Source organism: Lagenorhynchus albirostris, chromosome 9 (genome assembly GCF_949774975.1).
Source record: "Lagenorhynchus albirostris chromosome 9, mLagAlb1.1, whole genome shotgun sequence".
Taxonomy (NCBI): Eukaryota; Metazoa; Chordata; class Mammalia; order Artiodactyla; family Delphinidae; genus Lagenorhynchus; species Lagenorhynchus albirostris.
This window is the reverse complement of record NC_083103.1, coordinates 9,490,978-9,508,468: the sequence shown is the minus strand read 5'-3', so window position 1 is coordinate 9,508,468 and position 17,491 is coordinate 9,490,978. Positions and strand designations below refer to the sequence as shown.

The following is a 17,491-nucleotide window of genomic DNA, read 5'->3' as shown; positions in this document are numbered from 1 at the left end:
GGGGCAGCCCGGGCTGGGCCGGCAGGACAGACAGACAGACAGGTGCACAGAGACAGACAGAGGAAGGAGATTATTAGAGTCCAGCCGGAAGCTTAGAGCTCAGAAGGGGATGGAGAGGCCTGGCCCGCACCTCCTCCCTGGACGCTCGGGAGGCCTGGGGCAGGGCAGAGCTGGGGCCACCTTGGCATCAGAGACTCCAGGAAGCTGAATCCCACTACAGCCTTCAGGGGCGTCCGCTGGGTGCAGCCCTGAGCTGAGCTCCTGACACCCACGTCCTGTGGCCCCAGGAAACCCCATTTACGCGAGGAGACTGAGGTGCTGACGGGCGGCTTCACTTGCCCAAAGACCCGTGGCCAAGGACATCGCAGCCGTTGTCCCACCTGGACCAGGTGCCCCACGTACCCTACTGAGGGCCCAACACCTCCTATCACAGGGAATTCAGGCAGCCCTCACAGCCAGAGGACACAGAGGCCCAGAGAGGGTAGGAAACGCTCCCCGTCACACAGCGGGGTCCAGGCGGGTCCCCACTGGGCACCGCTGCCTGGCTGACAGTGGGCACTGCCTCCCTTTCCCGTGACCACTGCCTGCCCGCTGCCCCTCACCTCTTTGCCCTCCTTGTCCAGGCTGGGGGCGTGTCCTACCGCGGTGCACACGGCGGGGCAGAGGGTGCTGCTGGTGCTATTATGACGCAAGTGGCCCTTGCGGGGTCCGGCCTTGGTGGGGCTGAGCAGCTGTGGGTGGAGCTCGCGGTTAGGAGAGGCTGGTGTGGACGTGATGACCAGTGTCTTCAAGGCTGTCACCTCTGCTTGCAGCATGTCGATCTGGCCAGGAGAGACGGCTGTCAATATTAACCCAGGGCTGAGGCTGCCCCGGCGGCCACTGCCTGCCACCCCAGCTCAGGAAAGACCACCCTGAGCACCTAACTCCACCCGTTATCTTCGGAACAGCCTCTGGGTTGGGGGCTGAGATACCCTTTCCATAGATAGGGAAACTGAGGCTCAGAGGAGACACAGCCTGGCTGAGGTCATACTGGGAGCCAGGACTCCGTTAGGTGCACGTATCTGGGAGCTGGCTGGGTCTCCCGCTGAGGGGTCCCCGGGAGCCAGGAACAGCCCAGCCCTCCCATTTTACAGATGGGTACACGGGCTCCAAGGGATAAAGCTACTCGCCCAGGCTCACACAGCCAGCCTGAGGTTTCTGCTTTGTAAAGGGGGTATGGGATGGAGGAAAAGAAATTACAATGGCCACAGGATCCTCTCAGCCCCTGAAAAGGCCCCCAGAAAGGTCTCCGTGGTACAGCAGAAACACAGCTCGAGTCCCAGGGAGCTGGGCTCCCACTCCAGCGGGAACGTTTCAGTGGGGCCATCTCGGATGCCTCTGCCCCTCCCTGCTGGCCCCCCAGTCCATGCGAGGGTCCGATCGGGTGGCGGAGGCCGGCGCTCGCAGAGCTCAGAGGTGGGCAGGAGGTCTGGGCCGGCGCGTGCCTCACCTTGCCCCGCGTCTCCTTCAGCTGCTTTTCTGACGCCGCCTGCTTCATGTTGGCTTCTCGGACCATCTTGTGGGCTTCCTGGGAAGACGGCGGGCTCCACGTGAGGGACAGGCGCGGACGGACGCCCAGCTGCCCCGCCCCCTGCCCGCCGCCCCGCCCCGCACCTCGAACAGGCTGGCCGTCAGCTCCTCCAGCTCCCGTTCCAGCTGCCCGCGAACCCTGCACAGCCGCTCACACTCCGCATCCTTCAGCTTCAGCTCCTGCGGGGCGGGCGTGGGCACGAGGGAGGGCGCTGTGAGCCCCCCAGCGGCCCCGGGCCTGGCGCCACTCCCGGGGCTGCCTTACGTGCGCCTCAGGGCACGAGCTTGCCTCCTCAGTGTTTTACAGATTAGAATGCTTTTTCCATTTAGCTCAGAGCGTGAAGTTGGACCCCAACTGTCAGTTTGTTAGAGCCTGGGAACGGTTTTCAGAGATGTCATGACTTCTAAAAGTCGTTTAAAAGTCACAAGAAAAACTGTTTCTCCTTCGTTTGGGCTGCCCTCCTGCCCAGCACAGGCCTGGCATGTAGGTGGCCTTGACAGGAACGTGACGTCTCTGGCCGTTGGGTGAGAGCCCACGGCCCCTCAGGCCGGCCCCTCACCACCCCCCACTCCGCCCCCGCCCTCAGAGCCCACCTTCTGGGCTTTGTGCAGCTCCTCCTTCAGGAACTCTGAGCCCTTCTCTCGGATCTCCATGGAAGAGCTGCGCAGACGCAATACGTCCAGCTGGGTGGCCGCAGGGTCCTCCTCGCCTTGGGCTTCCTTCCCAGCAGGGGTCTCCACCAGGCCTGAATCCCTGTGGCTTTTGCAGGGGCCCACACTCTTCCAGGGGACTGGGACAGCTTCAGGGGGCGGTGGGTGGCCCTCGTCCGGGTGGGGCTGGCTGTGAGGCAAAGAGCAGATACAGGGTGGTGTCCCGAGGCCTGGAGAGCTAGAGAGCTGAGGCCAGGGACCAGCCTTGGGCAATGCACCTGCCACTCTGGGCCTCAGTCTCCCCATCTGTAAAATAGGCCGTCACGGGGGTTGTCACAAGGGCAGAATGACCAAGCACAGGGTCTCCTGGGGGCAAGGACAGGCCTCATTCATCTTTGTCAACCATCCCCTCCAGCCCAGGACCACAGTAGGTGCTGAGCACACAGCAGGTGCTTGTTTGCCCAGCAGATATTGTAAATGCATGCATGTCGAGAGCCCGAGTTTCCCCCTGTATAAAATGGGGACAATCCCAATGGCCCTGCCTCAAGGGTCACTGAGTGGATCAGCGATGTGCAGAAAACCTTGGCACACGAGGTGATTAGTGGGAACTGCCTTCACTGCTATGGCTCATGCATAGTTTATGCAAATTCGACGCCATTTAGGGTGGACCAGAGAGGAAGGGCCTAGCCAGGGCAGGCAGGGCCGGCTGAGGCTGGAAGGTTCTGCAAACAGCCTAGGCAAGGCAGCCCCACTTCCTGCTCTCTGGACCACGCAGGGGGGCAGTCCCAGCTCTCTGCTTGGTCTGCCTTGTGACCTCAGGCAAACACCCCCTCTCTCTGGGCCTCAGGACCCTCTTCCCTCTGAAGCTGAAGACCCTAGAGGCGGTGCGGGGTGGGGGCCGCCAGCCGCTGCCCACCTCCCATCCACGCGCCTCCCTTCGCAGCAGACCCTGAGGAGGGAGGGGAGGAGCGGGCTGGGCCGTGGCGGTTTGTGCCAAGACAGCACCCTGGACTCGCTCACTCAGCAAAAGCTGGCGGCTCCTGAGCCAGCAGCTTCTGAGCGGTTGGGCCGAGGCTGGGGGCTGGGCTGCTGATAGCAGTGGGGAAGTGGAGGGGAGGGGGCCAAGAGGGGCCCACACGGGAGGGAGGAAAGACAGGGCCAAGGGGTCATGAAATTCAGGATGGCGGACGGGAAGTAACACAAGGCCAGGGTCTCTCCGGTCCCACCTCCCTGTCTTCTGGGCCCTGGGACAGTCACTAAGCGGCCCCGGAGCCTCGGTTTGCCCTTAGGTAACACAGAGGGCACCCAGGGACCCCAGCAATGAGCCCATTTCCCGACCCTCCGCGTGGCCCTGTCCAGCTGCCCAGCCCAGCCTGCCGTCTGCTGGGACTGGCCCCGAGTGTGGCCTCAAGGTTCCTGGGGCTGGGTCCTGCCTTGCTAGGACGTGGGACTTTGATGAATAAAGTGGGAACACACACCCACCACTCCGTCAACAGTGTTTATGCCGGACAGGGATCTTTCCTAATCCTTTGCTTTGCGGGGGGGGGGTTCTAGTCGGGAAGGGGGGCGGTCCCTGAAGCTTAGGGGTCTCTGGCAGTACTGTGGCAGCCCCAGGCTGGGGTCTGCACCCAGGGGACTCATGAGGGTGCTCTGCCCATGTTATCTCATTTAAAACTCTTAGCAGCATTCATGGTATTGTTCCCATTCTACAGTTGAGGGATGGACGCTCAGAGAGGTAATGGGACTTGCCCAGGGCCACACAGCTAGTCGGTGGCACTGGTGGGACAGGCGGCCAGGTCTTCAGTCCAGGTCCAAAGCTCTCCAGCCACAGCGGACAGGCAGGTGGGGCGTGGGCTACAGAATTTTGCATCTGCCTTGGGATCAAGGGCCGCTGGGCCCAGGGGCATCCAGGAGGCTCCTCCCTGGCTGTGACCCAATTCCAGCCCAAACTGGCTTCTCAGCCGCTGCTCAGGCAGAGAAACTGCCTCCCAGGAGGGAGGCCAGGACTTGGGGGAGCTGTGGCTGAGAGCACAGGCCAGTCGGGCACGGCCGGGTCCATGCCAGCCTCTGACCTGGAGTCCACGTGAGCCCCTGGGAAAGTTGCTGAAATTCTTTCAACCTGCTTCCCCGCCTGTGGGATGGCGGTTAAAACCTGCAGGGACACACTGAGAATCCAATGAGGAAGTCACTGGCTACAGCGCCAGGTAAATAGTGGGCTATCTGCCAGGTACCTCCACCACCTCCACCATCCCTGCCCAGGCTCTTGTGTCCTGCACCTGAAACCCCAGGCCCTGGGGATGTACCCACTGTGGGAACCTGGAGGCCTGGGCCCCAGCCCCACTTCCTCAGTTGAGAGAATGGCCACAGTCACTCAGGCTTGGTGGGGACCCCATCTCGGGACTGCCCACTACAATAGAATGAGCAGGAACAACAGGCCAAGGGCAGGGGTTGACTCAGGGACAGCACAGGGCACAGGGCAGGATCCCAGGTCTCAGACACCTAGCCCCACCACGAGGACCACCCTGACATTGCCAACACCGCCTGCCTAGGGGAACAAGGCCGCCAGCCCCTCCCATGAGGCCTGAGCTTCGTCCACCAGTGTGGTCTGGGCCTCTGGCCACAGTGGAGAGCTCTCCAGCGGGTCCCAAGGGCACGGGCTGGGGGTGCGTCCAGACGGCCCCCATCACTTTCCTAACAGGCTCACTTTGGTCTACTTCTGGGGGGATGGCGCCCTATTTTGCAGCCAGAGGAAACAGTGGTCCAGGGAGGCCTGAGACAGAGTGTGATACCCTCCCCCTCTCCCTGGTGGAAAAGCCCACAAGCAAATCCTCATGGCAGAAAGCGTGGGAACAGCAGGACCACCCTGTGGTCACCAAATGCCCAATGCCTGGGCCAGGGGTGCAGAAGCTGGAGGGAAGGAGGGTCCACCCTGTACTGAAGTCTGCAGACCCTGCCCCTCACACTTCTGGGCTATGAGGCCAGCTCCCGTGACTCGAAGTTCAGATGAAGGAGGGAGCCCAGGCCCCTCGGGTCCACCCAAGCCAGAATCTGCTGTCTCCCACACACTTCAGTCTCCTAGACCAGAGGCCCGAAAACCCGGGTGTGAGTGCCTGGGGGCTGGGGAGCTCACTCCTTCGGCGAGCACGGGTTACGACTGGAGTCCTCCTGCCGTGCACCTCCCCTTCCAGTCCAGGTCCACGGCCCTGTGCACAAACCTTCTCGGACCCCATTCCCTGCAGACACAGAGTTCAGTGTCCAGGACACACAGCAGGGCCGGCTAGGAAGGGGTCTGCTCGGGTAGGGGGGTGGGAGATACTAAGAGTCAAGGTCAGAGGTAGGTGGGGGCAGCCAACATCCCCCATCCCGAAGCCAGCCCTGCGGCCTAGAGCCCAGGGCAGTTCATACAGGAAAGGCCCCACTGGGTGACTTCCCCAGGAAACACACAAGGCCGGGGAAAGCAGTAACCTCAATCCTCACCCCCCAGGCCACCCCTAGGAGGGCCAGCAGGGCTTTTGTCCCCAAGCAGAAAAAATGGCGAAATGAGGCCCACCCTGGATTCTATGGTCCCCAGTCACCCAGCAACCCCACTGGGCCAGGAGGGCCTGAACGGAGCCCACTCCCAGGGCCAGACGGACCCATGTAGCGTCCTGGATACCCTTTCCCAGCCCCAGCCCAACCAGCCAGCCATGGGGTCCTTCTGCCCTAACCTCCCCTTCTCTGCCCCCCAGTGCCCAGGTCACCATCTTTTGAGTTAAAGACCCCTCCCCTGTGCTAACAGGCACAGTGGGTTCATTAAGCAAGCAGCAGGGAAGCCAGTGAAGAAAGCACTGAAAACCAGGGGAAGGAGAGGGTTGGGAGGGCAGACTGCGACCCTCACCCTCTGCCTGGGGCCACCAAGCCCGGGTTCCAGGGCGACTACAGCTGGTCTGGTCTGCAGGAATTCTGACCCAGGGCACAGCTCAGGAACAGCCATGGCACAGGGGCCCAGTTCAGAATCACGCTCATACACTTATGGGCGGTCCAGTAAGCCCTGAGGACACTGAGGCTGACAGGCAAGTGACTCTCGTAACGAGGCCAAGGGGGTCCCAGGAAAGGTTTCGTGTGTTGGGTCCCCAGCCAACCAGCAAGCCCGGCCAGGCTCAGCCTACAGAGTGGCCAAGTCTTCAGCTCCAGACCCACAAACAGATCAGATTCTCAAGCTCCTGTTCACGTCCACGCCAGCCCACCACTCCACATCCCCACAGACGTCATCGTGTGTCAACTTGCGATGCTGCCACAGGGAGATGCTCTCGCCAGCCCAGTTTGAACGACGAGGCACCCGAGGTTCGGAGAGGGATGGCGACCTGGCTGGAACACACAGCAAGGAAGTGGCAGTGGGGAAACTGAACCCAGAGTGCAGGCACTAGTGCATCATGTGAACTGTCACCCAAAAAAGTCAGGACTGGCGGAAAGGGGATGAATGGTGGTTTCAGAGAAGTGAGGCAGGATGCAGACGGGGGTTTGAGGAAGTTGGAGATAGTGCTTGAGTGGTGGTGGTACGGTTCCGCCCAAGGCTGCTGTTCTAGCCAGGCAGGCTCTGGGCTGGGAGGGGACACACAGAGGGGACACACAGAGACAAAAGACTTGGGCGGGGGTGGGGAGGAAATCAGGGGAGGACCAGGGGCTGGAGAGGGGAACAGAACAAAAGTTGCAGTAATTAATCTAATGAAAAACGGAGGCCAAGGTGAATGAGAACAGCAGTGCCCACGACATGACTGAGGAACTGGGAGGGGGTCTTTCAGGGAAGGTAAGGGGCGTGGCTGAGGCATTGGGGAAGTGGTGGCTGAGGGGAGGCACCAGCCCAGAGGGAGCAGCTGCAGCCCTGAGCCTGGATGAGGGATGGGTGAGAGAGGAGCTGAGGGCCAGAGAGCCCGCCTGGAGACCTGAACACGAGCCATCAGAGGCGCTGGAGGGGAGGGTCCCAGAAGAATGGGAGAACAGGGTCATACGAGGCACCAGAAGAATGCCGGGAAGTGAGCCGAGCGGGACCCCCAGGATAGGAGAGGGTGGGCCTGGACCGCTCCAGGAAGGGGGAAGCAGGTGTGTGCCTGGTAGGACAGGCAGCAGGAGGGAGGAGGAGGTGAGGAACAGCTTCAGGGTGGTAAGCAGGGAGGTCAGAACACCTGAGGCAGGGGGGCCAGGCCAAGCCTCTCCCTGCCATAGCCCCAGGCCTGCCAGCCCAGCCCAGCGCAGCCCAGCCCTGATGAGGGAGGGAATCCAGCCCTGTGTCTCCACCGGAGGTGGCACAAGGCCTGAAAGGGTGGAGGGCTCCCTCCTCTACTGAGGTAGAGCAGGGCACATGGCACACACCTCACATCTGCCTGTTTGGTCCTAGAAGAATCTGACACCCCAAGCCCTCAAACATCCAACACATTTGCAGTGAGCACCTATCGTGTGCCAGGCACTCCACCGGCCCAGACCCACCCAGTGTGCACAGGTTCTGGCAGCCACATCACCAAGCCCCCTTCTCATCACACTGGAATTCATTTTGCTTCCCTTCCCCCACCCTGTTGAGCACAAATCCCGTGTGGGGAGAGTCTAGGACAAGCAGGACTCTACTGAGTGCCACAGACAGATGTGCTGATTAAGGGACAGCAGGAAAGACATTTCCATCTGTTGAGGGGGAGGTGGGAGGTAGTTAAATCATGGAGGGCTTCCAGGAGGAGGTGAAAGTGAAGGTCGCAAAACCCCTTTCTCCTGCTCTTGACCCTGGAGCCCCTAGGCCATACTTCAGATGCCATTTCAGAGCCTGGAGTTCCCTGTGCCTTACTCCTTAAAGGCAGGACCTCACAGATCCAAGTTCCTTACGATAGCCAAGGCCCAGAACAGTTAGGTGACTTTCTCAAGATCTCACAGCCCATCTGTAGCCCTGCAGCTCCCCAGCATCCTGCCTGCAGCAAAGACACAGTCTCCCATCCCTGGGAGGTTGGGGTGGTCTTTCTCATTCCTGGGCGTCTATCAGAGCCTGTCCCTCCCTTTCTAGGGAGGTATGATTAGCCCCATCTGTCAGATGGGGAAACTGAGACTGAGGGGCTACACCAATGTCATGTGGCCACTTAGTGGCAGAAAACGAGCCCAGAACCCAAACTCTCGGCTCTGATGACCAAGTCTCAAGTGCCCAGCACTGTGTTAGCAGCAGAAGTACCCCAGTCACCATCCTCACCCCATCACCAGGAAGCCAGCTTGGCACCCAAGACTGTGGACAGGGGACACTGTGGGGGAGGGGAGGGGAGCAGTCCTGTTTTGGGGGAGCCACCTCTGGGTTCTGAGTTCAGGGCCCACACTCAAGGAGTCCCAAGGAAGAGGGTCCACCTGAGCTCCCGTAGCGTCCTGCCGCTTCCACCCACCCCAGGGGAGCAGCCCTGAGTCCGGGGCCGAGAAGGTGAGCTGGCACTACGACCTGGCCATTAACAGAGCAGCCACCCAAGAGGCGCATCTCTGTTGTCTTCCAGGCAAGGAAAGCAAGCCCCAGAGACATCAGTGGCTTAGCCAGAGTCACCAACTCCTCACCCCCCCTAGTCTAGAAGGAAGGGTCCCAAGTATGCACTTGCCCAGAGGTGTCACAGCAGCTCAGTCAGTTACCCGGGCAAGCGTGACCTGAGCAGCGTGCCTCCCAGCTGCTGCTGGGGTCTGCGTGAGCTCGCAGGACCCCAGGACCCCAGCGGGTGCTGGCAGCTTGGCCCCTGCCTCCAACATCCAAGTAAGGGGGCCATGAAAAGGCAGAGCTCAAGGTAACCCCAAAACTCCGCCTCTCACTCCCCAGATGCCCAGCTCCTCATTCTGCCCCTCATGCTTTCCATCTGCATTAATGAAGCACCTGCTATGTGCTCTGCACCCAGCTACACCCTGGGGGATCCAAGTAAGCCACACTTAGGATCAAGCGGGCGTCAGCTTGGCAGCCTGGTCCATCCAGAACGGTCCTGGGACTCTTGGATCCAGTCTTTAAAGTGAGCGTCCGTCTACTGGCACCTCCCAGACTTGTCTGTCTGGCTCCAGCCTGGACGCCTCCAGGAAAGGACACTCTCTGGGCCTGGATTACCTCCACCACACAACCCACACATTTCACCTTGAGGCTCAAGGCAGTGAGGCCATACTCTCAAGATCACACAGCAACTCGGTGGCTGTGTTTTGCCTGGGCGCACCCAACACAAGGGGTCACGAGCTTCCTCCAGAAGCTCCTCAAGCACGGTTTACCCCAGGTGGGATCGCCCTGACCTCTCCAGCTGTCACCAACCCACCTCAACCACCTTCTCCGTAAGCTCAGTCTCCTTCCCCCAGGGCGCAATTCCACAAGAATCCAGGCTCTGCTTAACTCTCTCCCTTTAAGAGTCTCACGTGTCTCCACACCTCACCCCTACCAGGAGCCCATTCTCTCAGGAGCCCCTGCTGGGGATGACTCCCCAGCCCTCCCCTAGCATCTCAGCTCGAACTCCGAACTTCGCTAGGTGCCATGGAGTAAAGTGGATCTAGCCTGCATCAGAACTCTCCAGCCCGCCAGCCTCTCCAGTGGGGCTTCCCTCACTCCCGGCTGTGGCTGGGAGGAGCCCTGTCCTGGGACCACCCATCTGGCCCCGTTCTTTCCAGGAGTACAACCCACCCCCACTCTGGCCACATCTCCGCCAGGACCTGGTCTTTCCAGGCTATGGGGAGGAAGAAGTGTTTACCCAACTCCATGAGAAGGCCACAGCTTTTCTGCACATACAGGGAAAGGGTCCCACACCTGGTTGCCCAGGGACTGGGACCGCCCCTAAGAATCAAGGAACAGATATGGGTACTGGAGCCACTAGTCCAGGGCCCAGAGTCTGCGCTGCACCCCTCCAGGCTGCAGGGAGGTCCCACCCACCTTTGAGCTCAGCAGGTTCCAGGAGCCCCAGATGGAAGTTCACCAACTTGCAAGCGAATGTGGCAGAGACCCAGTCCCCCCTTTCGCAAATGCACTGCTTTTCAAGGGTTCACTCAGCCTGGGGGTCCCTCCTCTACGTGCTTATCCCAGGCTTATTCTGGTTTGCACTCCGCCGCACACCCCCTTGCCCCCATCTCACTTGCGCTCCGGACAAGCTAGGAGTTGGCGTTGTCACTCCGGGACGGTCAGCAGCCCACCTTTCACAATTCCTGCCCCCAGAGAGACCCCCTGAACCCTCCATGCCGAATGTCCTTCCACCCCAAACCGGCTCGCCAGTCCTCGTGCTACAGCACGGGCAGGGATGGGGGCGTAGAGCACCTCCCGGTAGGGGTGCACACACTGCAGGGAACCCCCCCCCCCGCACCGTCCCACCCCCGGAGGCAGCCGCGGCCCGACCCCGCGCGGACCTACCCGCTCCACATACTGGCGACTCGGGGCGCCCGGGCGTCGGTTCCCCGCGCCGCCGCCGCGATCGCCCAGCGATCTCCCCGCGCCGCCCCCGCCGCGTCCCCGCCCGCAGCCGACTCCGCCCCGGGCCAGCCAGGCTGCCCCGCAGCCTGTCAGTCTTGCCCGCTGCCTGTGGGTCTGTGCGGCCCGGGCTCGCGCCCCGGCCCCCAGTCCCTCTGCGACCCTGCCCTCGGCGGGTCACGTGGCCGAGGGGTGGCCCAAGGACACGTGCCCTGCCCCGCCCCTCCGGCGGCCGACGCGGAGAGCTCGCTCGCGCTCCCGGCCCAGCCCCGCTCCGGCCGCCCTCCCCGGACAGTGCGACGGCCCGAGTGGGGGAGGAGCGGGTCCCCATCATCCTGCGGCCAGCACTGCTCTCCGACGCTCCCAGCTTACTCTGCTCCAGACATCCGGCGCCCAGCGCGGCCCAGCGCAGCACCCTCCCAGGACCACCCCTGCTCAAGACCCTACCATGGCTCCGGGCTTTCAGCTCCCAGATTCTTAGCGGACTGTCACTCAAGGCCGGCAGACACCCTCCCACCCCCTCACCCGGCCCTCCGGCCATCACTCCTTCCCTGGCCTCCCTGCTCTGCGCCTGTCTCTGGGCAACTTCCCTCCTGGTGAGAAGCGGGGCTGACCCCCAAACTAGTTTTCTCACTCCTACTGAGTGCATTTTCTGAGGGAGGCCCCACCTTTGGCCCAAGTCTTCAACCCCAACCCCGCCCCTCCCCCCCCAACCAGGGGCCTCCCTTCCTGCTCTGAACAGATACTGCCCATCCTTACCTTTGCCCACCATCTACTCTCTGGGAGAATTGCGCACGCGCGTGCACACACACACACACACACACACACACACACACACACACACACACACCTGTCAGGTCCCACATCCTCTGCAGATTCCCTGAACGCTGGTCTAGCCTGTCCCTCAACCCCTCTGTCCCTCTGTCACCTTTCCTGAGCCCTGACCATCAGCCTCAACTTCAGCCTGGGGCTGATCCAGTGAGAGCATAACCCCGCTTCTCTCCTGCCAGGGACCATGGCTCCCAGCCTCCGTGTCTAGAGGAGGCCTGGGAGGATGGGAGGAAGTACTTTCCTTCCAGATATTGCTAGAACTTGGGGCACTACCCTCAGACCCTGAGCTGGGGCCCCAGGCTTGAGTTTATCAGGTCTTCATCTGGGGCACGCATTTTGAATGCATGCATTCAACCACCCCTTCTGAGCACAAACTATGGGCCATACAAGGGCTGGGGACCCAAAAGGAAACTGCATAGACACAGGCTCTGTCCTCCTGGGGCTCCAGTACAGTGGAGAGATGTGGGGTGGGGACCTCCACTTCCAGGGCCACTGCCTGCCCAGGGCACACCTTGCCTAGTGAATGGTGTCTTAGTTCAAATTAGAGAACGGTACTCCTTTCCTAGGTGGGCATGGCCCATGCCAAGGTACAGGACTTGGTGAGTGGAGGGCAAGCCAGACTTGATGTCTGGCTCTCATGCCCCCTTGGCTGGTACCTTGTGCAGTGAACAACCTGGGCAGCCCTCTGTGACGTCCTTTTCATACTGCCCAGACCTCCTTCACTCTGCAGGGCAATTGTTTCCACAGCTGTGGTTTCCCAAGGGCAGGGACCAGGTCCTCCTTGGGGCTGTGCTTCTCCACCCACCGCAGCCCAGCCCAGGGTCTGGCCCAAAGCAGATGTCATTATGTTTGTTGACGAATCCTTCTCCAAATAGTCTTGAGCAACTGCTGTCTTCCTGGACCTTGCTCTGTTCACTCTTTAGGGGAATGGGGAGGGGATGACACAAAAGGAGCTCAGAACAGGGCGCTTACCCTCCAAGTCGTCACAAGCCCAGGCAGGAGATAAGACCTGGTCCAAGTCGTGGTAACCCGGACTGGTGGGAGATAAGGGGTGGAGGGGGTGTCAGTCCAGGGCTATGGCCCCAGAGGAAGGGTCCTCAGCCCGGGAGGACCGGTGGGCTGGGGAGACTCTTGAGGGAGGCTTTGAAGGACAAGTGTGGGGTCACTGTCACCACCCCAATTACTAGCCAAAAATATCCCATGATCTATGCAGCTGCTTAGGACTCCCAAGGCCTCACTAGCTCCTCCCACAACTCCTCAGTTGAAAAAGATGGGCTCAGAGAAGTTAAGGAACCTGCCCAATGTCACACAGCCAGAGATGGAGGGGCTGTGACCCCTTTTACCGGTTTTCTGAAAAGACAGCCCAGAAACCAGAGGGGCTCTCTGGCAGCCCCAGCTACATGCTGTCGGGCAACAAGAGGAGCCTGCTAGGTGCCTGACCGGCAGGTGGGGAGGAAAATATAAAAGGTGTGTCCTCTGCCCCCAAGCCACTGCCCTTCCCAAACTTCCCCCTCACCCCTGCCGTCCTTATCCCCAGCCTGGCAGCCTTGGCCACAGACCCATCCAGAAGACTGCCAGCCTAGATGACCCAGGCCCTGATTCTGGACTTCAGTTCACTGTGTGACCAAGAATGAGTGTCTTGCCCTCTCTGAGCCTCAGATTCTACATCTGTACAACCACCAAGTTGGACAAGACAATCAGGGCCACCCCTGGTGCCGACCTTGTAGAATACTCATGAAATTCCTCATAGTTCTATGCCAGTCCCCTGTCTGGAGCCCCGCCTCTCACCCCTCCCCCAATGCCCCTGCTGAGTGGCAAGATTCCACCATCCCCTCCGCTCACCTGTCTGTGTCCCAGGGCTGCTCTCCCAAGTTGCCCTTGAGTGCAAGGCCCAAACCTGATGGGGCGTAGCGGACGGTCCCTGAGCTCATTGCCAGGAACACAGGGCATTTTTCTCGGGCAGGGCACTCAGTGCGTTCCTTAGCGGGGTCCATGGCTGGAGGGCCAGACCGAGAGTGTCTCTGGAGACTGCCAAGCGGGGAGGTGGCAGGAGCCTTCTCCCCACTCCCAGGCTGAGACTCACACTAACCTTTGCTATCTCTGAGGAGCAGTGGCCAGTGAGGGAGGCGCCTCCCAGACAGGCCTCTATCTCCTTAAACCCAGTAATTATTAACTCCCGTGGCTCAGCAGACAGCATATGAGGCTGGGCCCCCCTCCTAAGGAAGGTGAGATAACTTGAAGGGAAGTGAGAGCCTCCCTCTACATACCTAAGGCCCCAGGTTTTTACCGGGCCCGTGGATGGGGCTGCCTGTCCTCTTCCCACTCAGGTTGGCAAGTTGAAAAGAGCCTGTCCAGCTTTGACCCTGTCACTAGTTGGCTGTGTGGCCTTGGGCAAGGCCCCCGCTGCCCTGTGGTCCCTGGCCTCAATATCCCCTTAAAACTATTAACCACCAGCAAAAAGGGACCAGATGGTGTAGCAGTTGGGAACGCAGACCTGGATGGAGTCAGAGAGGTTGGATTCAACCCCACTCCCAGACTGTGGACCTTTGGGCGCATTAGGCTCTATGCTGCAGTTTCCCCAACTATAAAGTGAAATCTCTCCCTCTGAGGCACATCAGGCCAGCTGCTATTGCCCAGACATGCCCTACACCCCCCTCTTCCCACATTCCTCACACTACCCCCTCTCTGCATCCTCCACTCCAACCCACCCCCTCTGATAAAATTCTCTTTTGCTCATACCCCCTCCTCCAGGAAGCCTTCCCCTCTGGATTGCTTTCTCCTCTGCAGGCATTGGGCTGGAGCCCTCAGACACGTGGTCCACCTTGTGTCATGAGCAGTGCCCCATGGCACTGTCAGACACCCCCCACATGAACTGAGTGACCCCATGGGCAGAGGCTGGCCCGCGCTCATCACCAAATCCTCAGTGGCCCCTTGCCTGGCACACAGTCAGCCTCAATCCACCCGTGGGATGGTTTGAGTGTTCCACCCTATCTCATTTGGCCTGAATTCTAATCGGGAGTTCTGCCGTTCCCTTGGCTGTGTGACCTTGGGCAAGTCACTTAACCTCTCTGGGACTCAATCCCCACAACTATAAAAATGGGAACAATTCTCCCCTGTGAAGCTGTGAATATCAAAGAAGATAACATTCATGAGGTGGCAGCCACAGTGGACACTGAGTTTCCTGTCCCCTTCTCCCTCGCCTTCCCTCTTTTTTCCTGTCAGCCTCTGAGTTCCCGCTGGGAGAAGCTGCCAGTTCCTGACGGGTAGTCACACCCCGCCTGCCCTGCGCATGGATAACAATATCTCTCACTCAAGCTTTGGGCTTCGAAGCTCTCTCAGCCTAATGCAAACCAGATGCTGGCCTCTGTTTCCTGGCAGTGAATTTTCCATGGCCTGCTCCCAACCTCTTCCTGTTTTTGCTCCTCACTGATCCTCCTGCTAGATTCTCCGGTGCCTCCACCTTCCTCTGGGCCCACCTGGAAACAATGAATGAAAAACAGGATGTGTGAAGGGGCGGGGGGGGGGTCTCCCCATCACCCTGACGTGGCGGGAGGTGAAGGGGCTGAGCCTGGCTGGTGACAAAGGGTACAGGCTATGGTTCCTCCCTGCCAAGCCCCAGCTGTCCTCTCAGAGGGGAAACTGAGTCAGAGTTGTTCTGGGGATTGTCTAGAAAATCTGGCTACTTTCTGGACATTTAGGCACAGCTGGGACTGCACGGGAAGCTCTGAGGACCTTGTCCTTCGCTGTGACTTAGGAAAATCAGAGGCAGAAGGAGCCCAACCCCTTCCTGTTGCAGGTGAGGAAACTGAGGCTTGTGGACTCATCCCAGGTCACTGGTGGGTCAGAACCAAGAGGCAGCCAGGTCTGGGACTGCTTGCCCGGAAAAGCTGCTGCCCTAAGTCACCTCTCAGGCTGCTCTCTCAGCCATTCCTGCTGCCCTTCCCCCGCCACCGCACCAAGCCCAGTTCCGAGGGGACAGTCACAAGGCCGCCAGCGCCCGGCTGCCACCTCGCATCGGCATGAGGCAGCCTGGATCCTTCCCACCAGCGGCCGGGCCCTGGTGAGGGAGGCCTTGGGCAAGCCCAGGAGGGCGTGTTGGGGGCTCTTTATCCTCTCAGCCCTGCGAACCCACTTCCAGCATCCCAGACTGGCCCTCTGAGTAAGGACTCAGCCATTTCCATGAAAACAACAGCCCAAGTCTTCCCTGAAAGCCAGGCTCGGGCCCCTCCCTCCGCCAGCTGTGCAGAGTGTTTGGACAACTGGATGGAATGTTTTGCAGGGCGAGAGCTCCCTGGATCCCCGGGCTCAGATGTCAAGAGGGAGGGAGGAGAGGATGCTGGCTCCAGGAAGAGGCTCAAGAGGCCAGCTGTGGGCTTGGAGGCCCCCCGCCCAGGCCTGACCAGCACCACTGCCTGCCCAGCTCCCCCGCCCCCGCCATGGTGGGGAGCCAGAGTCGGGCCCAGGCCACTGGGGGAAGGACAGGACAGAGGGAAGAGGCAGCAGAATGGTGTCAGAGATTTGTGGGGGCCAATCGGGTGAAGTCAGGCCCAGAAGACAGTCTGGGCTCAGGGAGGAGCCGGGCCCAGGGCAGTAGTCTGATCCCCTGGCAGCGATCGGCCCATCTACCACCACCCCCATTTTACAGATAAGGCAGTTGGTGTCCAGAGGGGGCAGGCGCTCATCCCAGGTGACAGCATGCTGGGTGTAGAGCTGCAACCCAGGGCTCCTGACCCTAAGCTCACTCTTCTCTCTCTGTCCAGGTTGTCCCCACCCTCACCCCCAGCCCCCAAGACACACACACGCTCCAGCCAACGAACTGTCATCCTTACTCTCCCCAGACAACACAGACAAAACAACCTACTCCAGCATAGTACTCTAGGTTCACGAAGCTTACACAGACACTGAGCTCCCCACCAGCCTCCGAGAGTGGCACCAACCCATCGAGCACAAGGGGTGGAGGCCATGAGAGCCAGGGTTCCTGTACCATCTCCTACTCTGGGGTCAGAGCTCTCCCCAGGTTCCCCACCACAGCCGTCCAGGCCTCCCAGAGCCCCTTGAGAAGCCACACAAGTTCTAGACCCAGCTATTTGGAAGATAGCCTGAGCCTCAGTTTACCCACCTTTAAACTGGGAGGATTACTCTTGCTCTACTTGACTCATCATCATCTTGGGTGCTGATGGCAAGGGGCAGAGAGCGCTGGCTGGTGGGCCTCTTTGGAGACTTAAATATCTCCCAGGGACAAAACCACTGGAGCTCACAAGAAAGGAAGGAGGGGATTCCTTTTGCGCCAGAGGGGTGTGGGTGTCCCACAAAGGTGCCTGGGGGCCTGGGCTGGATTCTTTGAGGTGGAACCTGTTTGCCCACTCCCTGGTCCAGAGCAGGAAAACTCAGCCACCTAATGCAATTAGAACCAGCCGAACCCTTGAGGGACAAATACGATTAGAGGGGGAGAGTATGACCCTAGGGCAGCAGATGACTCCCTTCCAAAATGTGGGGTAGGGACCATGCTAGGATCTTTGCATTCATGATATCGGACTTCGTTCACCCTGGCAATCACCCATCTGGTCCTCTCATTGCTTTCTGTTCCCATTTTAAAGATGAAGGAGGGGGGAATGCCCTGGTGGTCCAGTGGTTATGGCTCCATGCTTCTGCTGCAGGGAGTCAGGGTTCAATCCCTGGTCAGGGAACTAAGATCCTGCAAGCCATGCAGCACAGCCAAAAACAAGAAAGCAAACAAAACGAAGATGAAGGAACTGAGATGTGGAAAGTTTAAAGGGTTTGGTCGCAGTGAACAAGGGAAGGAGCTAGGATTTTCATCCAGATTTATCTGATTCCAGAAGCTCATGTTCTTATCCCTCCATCATTCATCCTCTCAGGAGGAGAGGTAAGTGGAGGCTTTTTAGAGAAAATAGGGCTTGAAGAATAAGCAGGAGTTTACTATGTAATAATTATGAATATATAGAATAAATAATTATTAAATAGATAGACGGGGATTCTAGGCAGAGGGAGCATCAGGAACGAAGGCTGGGA

General features: G+C 59.8%; 1 protein-coding gene across 4 annotated transcripts in view; it reads right to left on the bottom strand.

Annotated features, from left to right (window-relative positions):
• RAB3IL1 (RAB3A interacting protein like 1) overlaps positions 1-17,491 on the bottom strand; it is a 40,707-nt gene that overhangs the window by 6,713 nt on the left and 16,503 nt on the right. For 2 of the 4 annotated variants that reach the window (XM_060158974.1, XM_060158977.1), the window contains exons 1-5: positions 10,574-10,702; positions 2,164-2,410; positions 1,654-1,749; positions 1,490-1,567; positions 603-821 (exon numbers count right to left, since the gene is read on the bottom strand). In XM_060158974.1, the coding sequence (XP_060014957.1) occupies positions 603-821; positions 1,490-1,567; positions 1,654-1,749; positions 2,164-2,410; positions 10,574-10,584 (651 nt within the window). In that variant the 5' untranslated portion in view covers positions 10,585-10,702. Of the gene's footprint in view, positions 1-602; positions 822-1,489; positions 1,568-1,653; positions 1,750-2,163; positions 2,411-10,573; positions 10,703-17,491 lie in introns of those variants that run through there. The other 2 variants (XM_060158973.1, XM_060158975.1) reach the window with 1 other exon arrangement.